This window comes from Acromyrmex echinatior, chromosome 3 (assembly GCF_024713525.1).
Source record: "Acromyrmex echinatior isolate Ae372 chromosome 3, ASM2471352v2, whole genome shotgun sequence".
Taxonomy (NCBI): Eukaryota; Metazoa; Arthropoda; class Insecta; order Hymenoptera; family Formicidae; genus Acromyrmex; species Acromyrmex echinatior.
In genome coordinates, this window is record NC_141854.1 from 20040731 (window position 1) to 20058607 (window position 17877).

Genomic DNA, 17877 nt, shown 5'->3' on the forward strand with positions numbered 1-17877 from the left:
GTGGCACAGCCTTAAAGTTCACTGCGCAGCTGGAAATCCGCTCATTCGGCAGAGGGGAGAGGTAAGTCAGGCTATGCATCGTAGAGAGAGGTGGTGGCAATGGAGGAGGGAAGAAGGGACGAAGGGAGGGGGGGGGGGGAAGCGCGATACCGCTGCTGTTACTGCTGTTGCTGGCTCTCTGTAGGGTTAGCAGCCCCGATAAATACGGACCTGAACGGTATGGGATCTTTCGACTTTGTCGCTTCATGAATATCTGTGTATTTGAATAACATCGGTCGACGTTACTTGGAGTGTTTGCGGGTCACTGGCGTGTGTCAGTCCGAGCAGTGACTGATAAGTAGTCTCGGAGAGTGGACTTTTGCTCGAGTTCACGACTTAAGCAGGTGTGCACGGTGATTACAAGAAGATCGTCGATAATGTCTGTAATTTCTTGATATCGGAAAATTCAGCACTTTTCCAACGGCGGAGGACACGGTGGGCAACATTCGGGGCTCCGTCATTTTGGAACATTCCTCCGAGCTTTGTTAAGACGCGGCACCTCGACAATAGTCATTTTTAGGAGGTGCCTACGTCTGTCCGCTCGTCTGCACGTGCTAACCGCCACGAGTACTATCTATACGTTAAAACGCCGGCCGACCGAACTCTCGTTACTATATTACACATTGATTACGTTATCGTGAACGTAAACACGCACGGTTCACAACGGTCGCGTTTTACAACGTTCTATATAAACATCTATATGCAAATAATCTTGCCCGGGATATCTTGTTTGTTTACGACAATTTGTTGTTTCCTTTCTTAGGATTTAAATGCGATCGTCGCTCAATCGATCGCCATATGCGCGCGAATAAGAAATCAGCGGGCGTGCAGAGAAGAATCACGACGACTCGACCGATCGACGCGATAACACTTGACTGATAAAGCGAGAAAGAAAAGATATTGCCGTTGTGATTTCGGATTGGTGATATTTTTTTTCTTTTTTTCTCTAACAATAAGTTATAGTCTCCGAACTTGTTCCCTGAACAAATGGTGGAACGCAAGCATTGGCCCATGGAGGACAGCGTACAAGGAACCTCGAGCACCGTCCTCGAGGAGATCTTCTACGTGACGTCGAAACGGAACACGTATTACAAGGTGAAGCTGACGGAAAAGGGTCTGAGCTTGCAAAAGGAGCACAATGGCGCGACGAAGATCGAGACAATCGCCTTAGGTGACATCATCGGTTGCAGATGCATGCGGTCGAAGCGCAGGAACACGGGCAGCTGCGCCTGCCGACCGGGCGCGTCCAAGTCGCAGATGAAGCTGGTGGAGTCGGCTGAGCTCTACCAGCAGTGTGACGAGCTCGACACGTCGGCGTACCTCTACATATACGCGTACACGTTGAAGAAAATGCGCATGAAGGTCACGCTGAGGCGCGAACGTACAACAATTACTTTGCGTTTCCGCAGTTTCGACAAGTACGAGGATAATCTACGGGAGGCCAGCAGGTGGCGATTGGCGATCAAGTGCCTGGTCGCCAACGTGCCGGTGCCGAAAAATCTTATGAGTCCCAGCCATGGCAACTTGGAAACGTTAGTTGGGGGTGAGTTAGGACCATCTCGATTATTCTTTTCATTGGAGATTCTCTCATCATTGATTGACTGGACACGGAGTAAAAATAAAGCATTGATTGATAACGTGTTTTATACGATTATTCTGTATTTGTTAAGCTGTAATCATATAAGCGATGGCCGATTGTGATTCATGATTACTTTTCAACTAATCAGCGTAAAATTAGCGTACAATCGGTGGCTGTTTTATTCTGATTGATTGAAATGTTAGCGCTAATCGTAATTCAAATGATAATAAGATTACGGCTCTAGATAAATAAAATTGTCGAGTGATAAAATATTCTATTGATGTAATATCTGTTTTTCTAGGTCAATTTTTCTATCTTTCTTTTTGCAAATTGACCTTTCATAGAGTCAGTATATAACAACAATAACGATATCCGATACATCCGGCTGCGCATCTAAAATAATATTTTGCAACAATCAGCTAATTGTTGATTGTTTATAATTTGATTTCGTAAATTAAATTTACTCAGCGATGTAATATATTAATATCTGTTTAATTTATTTACGCCTTTAGGCCCCTTTTGTTCCACCTTTTGGTAAATTTTACCTGTTAAATAGCAAGATTTCCCAATCACATACGCGGATTGTTAGATTTACCTAACATGTAAAATTTCAATCAAAAGATGGAACAACCGGGCCTAAAAGGCATAAATAAATTAAACAGATATTAATGTATTACATCGCTGAGTAAATTTGATTTACGAAATCAAATTGTAAACAGCAAAAATTAATTGTTTTAAAATATTATTTCGCTGTCTATCAAATGATGACGTTGTCTGTTAATTTTTTTTTATTTTATAACTGCTACTTTATTTATCAAACATTTAATTTAACGAAACATTTTACAGAATGATAAGCAATGACTTACACCAAGATACACATATATAATACATTCAATTCTGATATCTATGGTATTATATAATATTCGAATGTAGGATAATCGAACCTATATCAGGAAATTAGTGTTATATATATAGTTACCCACATATATAGTTATCTGTGCTATGAAACTTCGATAGTTTCGTAGCTTATAAATTATAATTATTATTCATAGTTCATTTTTATTTCAAAATCGTTCTAAATCTTATGTTTTAAAATGCTAATACAATTTTTTAATTGGTTTAAAATATTGGAAGATTACACTGAGAAAAAAAAATTGTTTATTTAATCTATGTGCATTTATATTGTTGTTTTATAACATAACACAAAAACGAACAATCGTAGCCGGATATAAACGTAGGTCGGACATTCAGTCGGTTAGACGATTCTTACATTTAAGATCGTAAATACATACCAAGAAAAAGAATTATTTGCTTGACTAAATTAATTTACTTTGTCTTTATTTCTTTTAAGAATATACATATTTAAAATAAATATTGTATATTATATTTGACTTAAACATATATATTCTCTATAACGAAAGAAACAAAGATAAACTAAATTTAGCCAATAAATTATTTTTTATTATTTAAGACGATCTTAAATGTAAAAACGATTTTTACATTTACGATCATGAATATCTGACCTACGGTTATTCGTTTTTGTGTTATGTCATAAAACAATAGTATGTATGCGTAGGTCGTTATCTTTTTCTTATGATTGCTTTAAAATTATATGTCTCATTCAGACTTGCGCATTTCTAGTAATCGGAATAGACACGACTGTGACATATAGTGTGTTTTCTTATTAATAATAAGCCACCCAGACAGAACAAGAAGAATTCAGTCGTATGTCATCAATTTCGAATTAATTTTTAGATGCAAAAAGAATTCTTTTCAGAATTGTTCAGAAAAAAAATTCTTTTGATCTGAAAATGAATTCTAAATTTATCACATAACAATTAAATTCTTTTTTAATTCTTTTTGAACTCTCTGTGCTATCTGAGCAGATAAGTTAATTCTATTAGAAGAAAGTTAATTCTATTATTAGAATTCTTAAGATATTTAGTGGAAAAGTAAATAAAAATAATACAATTCTTTAAAATCAATGTCAAGAAAAATAAAAATCTTTTATTTTTTTTTTGCATAATTTTAGTTACAGCTATAAATTTTCTTCTTTTTTAATGTCTTTTTTTATCACTCACTCAGAGGCGTGTTTTGATTTCTACCTGAGTGTTCCTACAGTGTCATCCTTATTTAACGTTTGGTAAACAAGAATAATATGACATCCGGGGAGCGCTCAGTAGAAATCCAAACATAGATAAAAAATCCCCATAGATAAAAAAGAATATTTTAAAAAGGAACTTTTTTCTAGAATATATAACCTAGAATATAAAATATATAATTTTCGGTAGCAGTCGGTCGTAAAAATTTAGCTAGATACGAATATGAAAAGAATTTTGTTGGATTATCAAAATAAATATATACGCTGGTTCCTAAAATGTCCTAACTTTTTGCAGCATTGCTCATTATATTTTGAGCGTCCTATATAATTATTTTAATGGTCCAACAAAATTATTTTCACATCTTTATTTATCTAAATTTTTTAATATTTCAGCAAAGTTATTTTTTCCGTATAATGAAATAAAATTGATTTCGATTTTTCATAAATAGCTTTGTTTGAAAATTCTGTAATAGTTGGAATGTCGGAAATGAAATAATTTAATTTTCGTTCTAAGAATATAGTAAAACGATAATATTGATAATATCATATATTTCCTTCCACAGAAGTATGGAAGTAACTTTGGTTTGAAGCTTTTTTTTTAATATTTGATTCTCTTCTTGAGGCTGTCTGATGCATCTATTATCGAGTACGTAATGATCCTGCTCTCTCCATGCAGTGCTTTTGTATGCAAATGTCAATTGTATATGGGCTATAACGCACACTTACAGTACAACATACTATATTTTAGTGATTAGTTCCTGCAGACCGTGCGTTTTCATAACTACTTATATAATCTGTAATCTTCCTAGTAAAGTCATTACGCATATCACGTAGATCACGTGATCTCGTGATTTAAGTTTTAGCAATGAAGATATAAGGAACACGTATTTATATGTGTGACTTTTTTTATATTTAATCTCTGTATGAATAAGTGATATTCATAATCAGTTTCAAAACTTTGTAGAACTAAAAATAACTTTTCTCGCAAATTATCACATTATAAAAAAAATTATCTTATTTCCTACTCTTATTCCGTCAGTTCTACAAAGTTTTAAAACTGATTATGAATATTGTGTTCCTTATATCTTCATTGCAAAACTTAAATCACGAGCATGAGATAAGGTCCCGAGAAAAAATGTTATCTATGTATATGGACTATTATACATAATTACATATAAAATATTTTTTCTCGGGGCACAGCTATGACTCATAAATTTCTAATTATTATGTATAACTTTTTAATTATTGTAAAACATTTTAAGAAAAACATTTACAAAATAAAACTTGAAGGTTTATGAGCAAGATTTATATAACTGACAGAAAAATGTATTAAATTTTAATAAATATTTGAATAATATATTAGCTGAATATTTACTAAATGTCATATATTTATTTGATACATAAATTATTAATTTAATTCATTTTTTTTTATTTAGTAAATGTTTATTTATAGTAAACGTTAAGTAATCAAACAAATATTTATTAAAATTTAGTAACATTTTTTCACAGTGTATTATAGATAGTTCAGAGTTTGGATATATTACTTTTTCGTTATCTTTTATAATAAACATTTTTATAATAAACTTTTTATAATAAATAATTTAATAATGACGTTGCAATTTTTTATAATTATTAAACGCTAAAGTTATGCTAAAATTAGTAAGGTTTCTACCTTATTCAAAGGTAAAAAAGTCGACCTTTGAAATATTAACACAACCTTAGTGTGTTTTAGTTATAAAAATTGCAACGTCATTATCAAATTGTTTATTATAAAAAGTAACGGAAAAAGTATAATAACATTTCTCAGCTCTGTATAATACTGATTTTAGCATATCGCTCCGTCGACAGAAAAGTGACATAAGTAAAAAATTAGCATTTTTTTAGATAGTGAAAATTGACTTAGAAGATTTACGTATTTTCATGGAAAAACGATAGTTGTAGTTCTTAAACAAGTGTTTGTTTATATGGAAAAATGTTACAACTCTGATTATGAATCAAATTTGCACTATACTAGAGTTACAGCATTCATATTTTGAAAACTCATAATATAGTTTTGAAGAATACATTACAATTGAAAGTAACATGGAAAGAAAATGAAATTTTACATATTCACTATTCTAATTAAAACATTTCATTTAAAAAATATTTTACTGAAAAATTATTAATTTTGAAATTTTACTCTTTTATCAACGAAACAATATATTAACGTAATTTAAAATCAAATAATTTCTTTAATAATAATTAATGAGAAGACGTCCTGATTTAGAATTTATGGCAAAGTAACATTGAAAAAATATTTGGATTATTAACATTGGAATTTTTTTAGGGAATTGAATCAATCAGTGATAAACTCTCGCTTAGATGGTTCTAAACAGATTTATTTGTATGTACATAGCTAATGTGCAAAATACTAATAGTTTCGATGTATTAAGTTTTATCTAGTTTTTGATTTCAATTAATTGTATATGGACTAATTATATAGTTATTATATCGCATGTTTGCATATTAAGTGTAAGAAAACTGCAAGTAAACAAGATTGATCGGAAAAGTCCAAAGGATGAAAAAATTATGTTAATCGTTTTATATACGTAAAATGTTTTTACTCTCTCGTATTTTATTTAAAATAGATTGGCAAAAACTATAAAAGTGATTAATATTTAATACTAAAATGTAATTATATAACTCTACGCAAAATGATATCTTTTTAATTACTATGAACCATATTAACTATTATGATTTAAAGAAAAACGAAATTTTATAATAATAAAGTTTTTAAATTAAATTAATAAAGTAAATTAGTAACTTATTCCTGTAAAAATTAAAAATGCCACTAAAAATACTATCGAAAAATATTATTAAAACTGTTAAAGAAATTAGAGAGCCTGATCATGGTTGTTATCTTTGCAGGAGACTAAGACCTGATATAAATCATTGCATTATTGATAATGATGATGAATATATATAAATATATGTGTGTAAAATACATTTTTAAAAACAATAACTTTCTAAAAACGAAGTACTAAATAAAATTATAAATAAAGATATAAAAATTAAGTTACTGAACTTTATATTAATTCTTTATATTAATAACAAAAATATAGTAGTAACAGAATTGAAATTTTTTACAATATAGATCGGGATTGTAAATTAGAATAGTGATAAAAAAAGATTTTCCAATTTATTTTATCATTTTTAATAGAAAAACCAATTTTTATCGATTTTTTTCTGGAAAAATGCAGTTTTCTCCACTGGCATGGACTTTATTTAAAAAATGTAACATTTTTTCAACTCTGACATAAATAATTTAATACCATAAAAATCATGATTAGTTATTTTAGTTTTTTTGTAAATGTTCGTTTTTATTAATATGGTATTTCTTTATAAATATCATCAGATAATTCAAAATCGTGAACTAATTCAAAATCGTTGAGTAATACGTCCACTTTATGTATGCAATTACGATCTCACTGATTTCTATGTTTTATTTAGTTTTTGCAATAACGTGAATCTAAATGGTGAACGTTAAAATCACGTTATCTCTTTCTTAATTGTTAAGAAGAAGATAATCTGACCTTAACATTTACCTGGATAAACAATATTGTAAAAACTCTCTATTATAATACAAATACGATATACATGATACGTAATATTTTTATGACATTGACTTTTTGCTCGATTGCGGACATAATTGTGTCGTAACATCATCAAATTATGCGTGAAAGGTATCTCGATTGCGAAATGCAGCTTCCAGGTTTGATTTTTCCTATCTTCCTTTTGGCATACGTTGCATGATTTCAACATCGATATCTGATTGAAATCTTTTCACGATGTACACATGCATGCGTTCGCGCGAACATGATTCAGCATTGTTGTACATAAACGTCATTTTCAAGTACAAAAGAGGAAAGTCCGGTACGCCGTTTTATTCAGTTCGAACTTGAGAAATCCATTGCGGTAGTAATGTTTGTACTTTAAATGGTAACAGCAAAGTCCGGTATCTTTGCTTATTAGATAGCATTCGAGCATCGAGTACTAATGTTATAAATCTAACGATCTTGTCTATTTGAAGAAAGTAATATGCGAAAATCATCCATCAAGTACATATTTATATCAGAGACATTGATTGCGTTCACACCAGATTCAACAGTTGAGAACGCTCGCTGCTATTGATGTATTCTTTTAAATCTAAAATTCTGATTGGATGATCTAAAAGAATACACAATAGCAGCGAACGCTCACTTAATTGTTGAGTTCTCTGAATGCGCCCATTGATTGCCACTTAATATATGATTACGGCTATCATATCTGAATTACAAGAAAAGAGTATATGTGTACAATTTTTAAAAAATGTTTATGATTCGGAGATGGAAGGAGAGGGTATAATTTTTTATGCGTTGAATGTAAATATATAATAAAATTTTTAATACATAATTTTTACTGACAATTCTTATTAACATAATTTTATAAATATAAAATTTTAATTAATGACTTTCGAAGTTTTATCTCAAAAAGAGTATAAATACTTTTAAGAGAATGCGGTTAATAACTCGATATGCAATTAATTCACGCCATAACGATAAATAATCGACAAAAATTGATATTATAAAAATAATTTTTAAAGTATCCCTTTCTGTCTGTCCATCGGCTTTTAAAAAAGAAAGAGAAGTCTTTAAGCTTCGCTTAAAATCAAAGTAAAACATTAGTGCGATCGAGTTTTAGATGCGCAGGATGTTAAAAAAAAATAATTTTTTGTATGATCTGCACAGTATCTATCAAAACAAAAGAAGATATAACACAAATTTGTCATATCTTATTCTTTAGCGATAATCTATACTTTATCTTATTTTTGATAATTCCTGAAGGTCGCAACTCTCATTTATGTACAAGCTTAATAATGTTATAAGTTTGTTTACTTCTTTTCATATTATAATTACTGTTTCATAATAGCGTCCTTCATTAAATATGCACTGACGTCAGTAGTATCAAAAGTATTGGCCTATCTATTTTATTTGTACACGCTTCTACTTCAAACACAGAAATGTTGGGAAAGGATTGCGTGTTCGTAACAAGTCGCCGCAATGCAAATTACGTTATGCTTATGGTTACGTAATACATTATTTATGGTAAATTACATTATTTATGGCTGATGTAGAATTGAAAAACAATAAGCACCTTTCTGAGCGAATTATCGTTGGAAGAGTTTTACAAGAAAGCCGAGAATTGCGTTTCTCTATGCGTATACACACATATTCCAGAAAGCGACAAAATTTTCATGAGTTTCTTGTCTTAAGTTTTTTTGCGATGCGTTAAGTAAATTTAAACTTCGATTTAAAAATAGAAAAGCTCGGCTAGATCAATATCCTTTTTTTTTCTCATTCTTTTTTATGCCGCTTTTTTATGTTGCAAATTATGTTATATTGTTAGTTAAATATGTTATATTGATGTATTCATAAAGTTGCAAAACAAGATTAGCAAGCAAATTTTGATGACTCAGGTAATTTATCTAGCTTATTTAAAATTCCTGTCTTGTTCAGTTGATTTAGAATGTTGTTTAATTTTATCGATAAATTATAGAGCTGTTTGTATAACTATCAATCTTTAATATATTCATTTAATTACTCAAAGAAGAGTCTTATACAACTGTATTAATACAACACACTTGGTTTAACATTTTCCAAGTAATACTGCACAAACATCCTTTGATAATTTTTTTTGTTTTTTTTTCATTGATATAGTTGTCATAATGTTTTTAGCGCTGATCTTGTGCGATTATATTTTTCTTGTCTTGACAGTATTGAAACAAAATATTGTATATTTATCATTTATCTTATTATTATTGAATGTTGTTGAACAATAACACTTTGTGATATTGAACGTTACAGACTACTTAACATTAGATTGCAATTATCTAATTATCTGTTATTGCAAGTAAATAAATGATAAATATAAAGGTAGAGTTAACTCTTTCTAAAGTAATAAAAGTTTTTTCTAATTTATGTATTATAAGGAATTTTCGATTTTTAATATTAAGAAGGTACGAGAGGAGGTATGATTGATATTTCCAAATAATAAAAAAATTATGAAAAAATTACAGGTTATTTGGCCGTGAATATAAAAAAGTTAATGACGTTTTATCATCGAATAAAAAATTATTTCAACACAAATTAGTATTGTTTTATCTGCTCCAATTAAAAGGTATAAAAATGTATTGTAAAATAATGACAAAAATCTCAATATTTTTATATAAATACTTTAAGTATTTAAGAGATTCATAAAAAGTTACATTGCGAATAGAAATTGATTGTCCTTATAAATAAACAAAATATTTATTTGTTTTAAATCTTTGTGTAATCGGTGAAAATTTTGTGTAATCGCAAAAAATTTTGCACAAGTTGTTTTGAATACTTAGTAAAGTACTCATACAAAAATATTTATTATTTTTTTAAATTTTAGTTTATAACAATAAAAATAATAATCTACACACACTGTCAAATCTGTCAAATTTAATTTAATTTAAGTCTCCACTGCTCCTACTCAATATAATTGTTATTTTATACCAAAACATAGTTAAATTTGACACTATATAGTGTCAATTTGACGCTATGTATATTGAGTAGAAGGAATAGCGACTTAAATTAGGTTAAATTTGATACTATAGATTTAACACTGATAAACTAAGGGCCAGTTGTTCCATTTTCGGATAAACTATGTGATAATTTAAGTGGTAAATAAATTCGAACTAAATTCCCAAGACAATAAATTCACAAAAGTAAAACGAATAACAGGTAATTGGGAATTGACGCTGTAGACGATGCGCAATTATTGTTTCTTTAAAATATTCTATCTATATTATATCATAATACTTATACATGTTTCATGTTAATCTTTTAGCCTTCTTCAATAAAATTTTGTAGATAATAGATAATTTATCTAATGGATAAACAAAAGAATAAAAGACTAAGAGTATGAGAGAGTAAGATTGTGAGCTAAAATTTATTGAAAGATGGAACAACTCAATCTAAATAAATTATAAAAATGTGTTGTCTAATAAAAATAGAATGTTATAAATACACTTTCATATGCATATAATTTATTTAAAATATAAATATTAATATATGTGCTGTATATTGATCGTACTTCCTTTATAATATATGAAGTTGAAGATATGCAGCGATTGAATTTGTCAGAGATTAATCTCACGTATGCGATTAATCTTTGACGATTGCAAATCGTAATTGTGAAATAATATGATTGAATAGGAGGATATTTTTTTATAGTCTTTGTTAAAAATGAAATGAATTTATGTGATGAATATCTAAAAGAACAAACTGTTGTCTATTATTTGTTATTTCAATAATTATAGTACACTTATACAGTTTTTTCTTGTAAAATCTATATATTTTTCTATCAGATTATTGAATTTTAATAATGAATTAGCAATTGAATCAGGATTGCAGGGTGCATTATTTTGTTTACTTACTTAGGGTTTATTTTTATTACTTACTTTTTTTATAACTTATGTAACATTATTTATTTAAACATATTGTTAAATATATGCATGATAAAATTTATATGACGTGATTTTTTGTACACGTGATGCTTTTCGTATTTCATTACAAAAGATAAATGTTTATACTTTTTTATACGTCGTAGTTGCACATGGAAGACAATATGGATACAACTGCTACCTATTATGCAATCATGATTAAGCTATTACTTATTTGGTGTCAAGTCAGTTATCAAAGTACATATGTCTATAAAGCGAATATATGAGTCTCGATAAGTGACTAAAATGTGTTACGAACATTAATTCCTTAACGCGATTGTGAATATATCGAAACAGGACTTGAATAAAACGTTTCTCGATGAACTTGTTTGCTGAAAACGAAACTTTTCGATAGCGAAATTGACTTATTTACGAAATTTATCACATCAGGTCATTAATTTGAATAGATAATTATTCAATTTGATGATTTATAATTATGCATATGAAAAAAATCGTATTGTAAGAAATTTATATTATAAATAAAAGATGGCACTTTAAAATAATGCAAATGAAATTGAAAAAAAATATTTGGTCGTAAATAAATGATAAATATGACCAAAAATGATAATTTTGGCACTTAATTAGCATTTAATTTCAATTTTCTTAGAAACCTGACGTGATAGCTTAAATTGGTCACTATATTCGTTTTCAGTCACTAAAAGTTCATTGAAATGAAAAAATACTTTATTTATTCAAAAAAGTATCGAATTATATAATTAATAGATTTTTAAATTACTAAATTTAAATGCTTGCGTGTCGATGCGAATGAGAGATATAGCTGTTTCACATACTGAAAATTTCTTTGCCTGGGCTGACTCTTCGCTTTTTCGTGAGAAAACTTCTTTAAAGTAATAAAGAGTAACTTGATGCATCCTGAATACTAAATGCTTGATGCTTTTGTGATAAGAGTTTATGTTTTCTCCGGAAATAATAAACGATAAGGATCAAACGGATACGCTTGAGAATAGAAATTTTACTTTTCGAAAGTATCTTGTCTGAAGAAGACTTGGAATTGCATTATTTTAAAAAGTGTAGTATGCACATGTCTCACATATTTATTGAAATTATTTATCAAAAACATGAAATCGCGTCTTTTAAATAACAACAAAATTACAATAACAAGAGATTCTGAGACAATGTAACTCGAATCTCTCACATTCGCTCTCGTTAATGTTTCAGCATGTCCGGGTGAGAATCGGAAACTTCTGGTATTGGTGAATCCGAAATCAGGACCTGGCAGAGGCAGAGATACCTTCCAGAAAAGGATCCATCCGATCTTGTCGGAAGCGGAGAGATCTTACGAGATTCACGTTACCAAGTGTTCTAATTACGCCCGTGAATTCGTGCGCACAAGAGATATTTATCAATGGAGCGGTCTGTTGATGGTCGGTGGCGATGGAATCGTCTTCGAGGTAGTGAACGGAATCTTCCAAAGGCCCGATTGGGAGAAAGCTCTGCGCGAATTGCCGCTTGGGGTGATACCGTGCGGCTCCGGCAATGGTTTGGCAAAGTCCATTGCTCACGCTAAGAAGTAGGTTCACCTCTTAATGCAGCCTAATTATCATTTTTTTTATCACAAAATTGCATTTTATTAGAATTAATCTTGAATATTGACTTGTGATAAAATATTTATATTACTGGTTTCGTTCCGTAATCTATATAAAACGTATCGGGAAAGAATAGCATTGAATGAGAAAAATAAATGAATAACATTAATCTGCGAAAAAAAATTGTAATAAATTTAGTTATTTTTTTTAACTGGAATTTAATATATATATATATATATATCTAAATAAACTATAATGCTAAAGTTCATTCAGCCAATAATTTACATCAAAAGTGTAAATATATATATATTAGGATTATAATAAAAAATCCGTTTTATAATAAAAAAAAATGTCTTGTTTATTTAACTACAGCGGATCATTTGGCACAACTCGAAGCAAAAATTTTAGACAGTTGTACAATCTGTATGAGTACTATAAAGTTTTAAATTGCAGTAAAAAAAACTTTGAACCTTTCTCTGTTAATTGCCGTAAAGGTAGAGATTTGGTTGCGTTCTGTATTTCTCTTTCTGTCTGTTGATATTTTAATAAAGTTGTTAAAAACGTGTAATCTAAGAATAAAATAATGTTTCAGAGAACCGTACGATCGCAATCCTTTGCTTATCAGCGCACTATCGGCGGTCAAATGTAAAAAGACGTCGATGGATATTGTGCGCATAGAAACTAGAAATCAAATTCTTTTCTCATTTCTGTCGGTGGGCTGGGGTCTACTGGCTGATATTGACATCGAAAGTGAACGACTTCGCGCCATCGGGGGCCAAAGATTTACCGTATGGAGCGTAGCGCGTCTAATAGGATTGAGAACATATAAAGGCAAAGTGTCGTATTTACCTTGCAACAAGATTCCCGCAATAGAAAATATGGAAAACGGCAATATATATCACAAAGACTATGTCACGAAGAATATATTGTCGCATTCGAGAAGCTACGGCGACGAATTGGACAGGTAATAATTTTGCGTGATGATAATAACGGATTTTTTAATAGAATGTAATGACAGATAACTGTACGTTTTAAGGTATATATTAAGCGTGATTATTTGTCAACGCACCACGAGCCAGATATCAAAGATAATTTCAGAGTACATGTACGAAAATTTTATCATCGATTTTCTTGAAGCTATTTTATATATTTGAAGATACAGAGAAACTGAATCTACTTGAAAAATAATAACTATATATATTGTGTGTATTGAAGTATATATGCACACTGTAGTACATTCCGAGTTTAACAACTTGTTTGGCTCTGAGAATATTTTTGATAACTTTACACAAATATATTAAACGCAATAACAAAAATGATACATTATTTAACTATGTCGTTTTTTTTCGCTGTTTACTGAGTTTCTTTACGAAAAATAAAAATGTATATAGGTGTTGTGCCAAGTCTGAATCAGAATCGAAAGATTTCTACAATACTTTCGGTGAATCATCCAACGATTTGAACGGTTACGATGATAACGACATGATAACTGAGAACTTAGCTCTCGAGACGGAAAACGAGAGGAGACACAGACTTGACAGCTTCTACTCCGCAACCTCAGCGAAGTCGACTTATTTCAGCACAGGTTCCGCTTCGAGTTATCACAGTATGGAAGATGATAATAGCACAGAGATTGGTATGTATTAAAATCAAATGTACTTTTAATGATTTTATAACGTCGGTATTAATAAATGTATCGTTAAGATGCTGAAAACATTTGTAACAATCAAGTTATGTATGGGCCATCATCTACACTTCCGGCGCTAACATCGCAGCTCTCAAATTGCTGGACAACGATTCAAGGTAATTGTTTAAATAACGGAAGTTTTGCACCGATAATTTAAATTTAAAAAATTTTAAATAAATTTCTTTTTTTATTTGCTTTTCTTTTATATATATATATATATATATATATATAAAACTAAAATTCTTACCGAAATATTTAGAAATTATACGAGAGAAACAAACACTTTAATTTTAATATTTATAATTTATAAGATTTGTGAGAGTTCAAAGACACATTATTTGTTGTCATATAATATGGTGCCAAAGGTTGCCGCGTAATGCATCACTTATTAACCCTTTAACTCCAGTTGAATTCGAAGTAACGTCACGTACCACTTAATAAAATGCCGAATATAATAGAGCATAATTGAAAAAATATATATAATATAATATAATACATTTCAATTGCAATACTTACATTCAAAAAATAAATTCATAGAATTTTTATGCCATTTTTCACAATGTATAAGAACTAAAAATGAATTTTATGGTGTGTATGTGTATATATATAGAATATTGTACATTTACAATTTCAGGAGAATTCATAATGGTACATGCAGCATATCAAACACATTTGGGACAGGACTATTTTTTTGCGCCACGTGCTGCATTAGCTGATGGAATTATTTGGCTTTTAATAGCTAAAGCCGGTATATCACGGGCCAATTTAGTTCAAGTAAGCTATATTATAAAGCAAAAAGAAAAAGAAAACAGTATGGTTATACAGTGATTCTTATCGTATTTGCTTATTAGTTTTTATTAGGTCTGAGTAGTGGAACTCATGTAACTTGCCCTGGCGTTGATATGATACCTGTGAAGGCATTTCGAATAGAACCTATGGAAGGAACGAGTGGACATATAACCGTAGATGGTGAGGAAGTTGATTACGGACCGCTGCAAGCCGAGATATTCTCTTCCTTAGCATCGGTGATGACACCCTGACATAAACGATAATCATGTATATTTAATGGTGATATCGAACAAAATCAAATAATCCGGATATAATTCGAGGAGAAAAATTTATTCTAGGCTAGCTTAGAGTAAATTAGTTATAAAATAGTAACATCACAAACTGTTAATATGTATTATTATCTATATAAAAGATATTCCGGTTTGTAAATTTTAAATTGACAATCTACGTAGGCTGTTTAAACTTCATTCTATTACCTTGCGATGCGCTCGGTCAAAAGGGAGAATTCTTTTTTTTCTCTTCATAATGAAGAGATAAATATATATATATAGAATTATTTATTAATTTAGAGTTGGACAGGTTAAATCTGTTGCATCTTAATAGATACATTTAGCCACTTTGTAAAGTTTTCTATCAGTTTGTACAGTGTATCTATACATGCAACAAAATGATATTATTTGTGCTCACTATTGTAAACTATAATATTACGCATAAGATATTATATTTTGTTACAATGTAAAATAAATTAATGAATTGTTTCTTTTTTTACATATACAAATATTTTTCGAGTCGATACTAACCAAATGCACTAGAAAACTGTAAACTTTATTATCACATTTTTTAATGTTTTGCGTCTTACAACTCTAATGCGTAATAAAATGATACTGCATTACGATTTGATATGCTGCACAAATAAAATAGTATTTTAATAATAAGTAACATGCTACAGTAATCGGTTTGATTACATATCATATATTTTATCACTTTCATTTCCATATAAAAGATAAAAAACAATACATGACAAGAATCGTATATTGTAAAATCATAAAATTAATTACGTATAATACGTATGTATCATACTTAAAATATCATATTGCAAATTAAGATTTAATTATCAATTTTGCTGATTACATTTTTTCTTGTTCAATTTTTCCCTTAATTAAAAGTATTATTTTCTTTGTGCGATTATTATTATACTTAATAAACATAATTGAGAGAGAGATGAAATTTAAGAGATGAAAAAAGTTGTTTTTTCAAATTTTTATCATCTTTCATACCATACGGTCTTGACTCAATGTCATGTATAGTTACAAATTAGTTTCGCCATAATTTTTCATGGTAAAGGCCGAAAAGAATGAACTAATCAGAATCCTTCCTTTCCTTCCATTTCATGAAAAAGTAGAACTTTAATTGATTGATTCTCTTATGCGTTATGCGTTATGCAAAAGTTTGTGTTGCCGGCATAAAGTAGTGCAATATTAATTTTAAAAGTTTGAAAAGTTTTGTTTTACTATGTTCAAGAAAGCGTCACACATATGACGCATGGAACTAATAATTTCTACGTTGGTGAGTTCATTCTTGATCACTCCTATCCATGAATATAATTAATTCTGAATACAATAAATCTTAATGAGAATGGCGAATATGATGGAAATGTATATTTCTCTTGGACGCAGTCAACCTCCATCTAAATAAACGTCATAATTTATCAAATTGATTAGATTTCGCCCTCCCTTGTTTACGTTATGAATAAGTTGAACGCTTACTGTTTACTTCATTGCCGCATTTCAGAAACATAATCCATTCAACGCTTGTAACACGCGTATCTTGGGGAATTTGCTTCGATAATTAATATTCAAGGAGATATATTTAGGTGACAAAAGGTGAAACGTTACTGTTGTTAAGTCTACACGTATCATTTATTATTCTCTCTTTACAACAGCGAGTCATGATCATCGATCGCCATCAATCCCGATGATCCATCTCTCGTTCCTTTCTTCTCGCTTTTAAAACTTCGCTTTTAAAACTTCCCTTTTTTTTGTACGTGGGTCTCCGCATGCGCGTCACTCGAGTTCGATGACGATGAAATAGATGAAGTATGAAAATGAAAAAGTGAAGAAGTTTATGGATCAGTCTCTTTACACAAGCTGAGTAATGAACACGGAGAGCACGATTCCCCAGGCGAGTGTCGTCGTGCCGTGTGATAAAAATCGCAAATTTCGCGGTCCTGGCGCGACAACGACGAGCGGCGCGTATGAAACTGTCGACGGCGACAGCTCGAGAAAGAAAAGAAAAGACAGAATTGTAGCTCGTTAAAATAATCTTAAGTAAAACTATTTATATGCATGTACGGGTGCGTTCCCCGAAATCGTCGCCGTTCCGCTTGCATCTACGGATTCTCTTTACCAATTTAGAAGCAAAATTGTGACCTTCTCGAGTAAAAGTAACGACAAATAAATTAAACGTTGTAGTGAGAATTATTTTTACTTTATAAAACGCAAACAAAATTGGATCTTTGCGGAAGATCGCGCGCCGGTAAAAAGAAAACTTCAGAAACGGCGTTCCCCTAAATTGTACGAGAGAATCCCA

General features: G+C 30.1%; 1 protein-coding gene across 1 annotated transcript; it reads left to right on the plus strand.

The window, feature by feature from the left end:
- The first annotated feature begins 297 nt into the window (after nt 1–297).
- Sk2 (Sphingosine kinase 2) lies at nt 298–17001 on the plus strand. Its single transcript, XM_011056393.2, has 7 exons — nt 298–1582; nt 12445–12796; nt 13405–13776; nt 14204–14448; nt 14517–14615; nt 15134–15273; nt 15351–17001. Exons 1-7 carry the CDS (start codon nt 1027–1029, stop codon nt 15537–15539), a joined length of 1953 nt encoding a protein of 650 aa, XP_011054695.1. The 5' UTR covers nt 298–1026; the 3' UTR covers nt 15540–17001.
- The last annotated feature ends 876 nt before the right edge of the window (nt 17002–17877 follow it).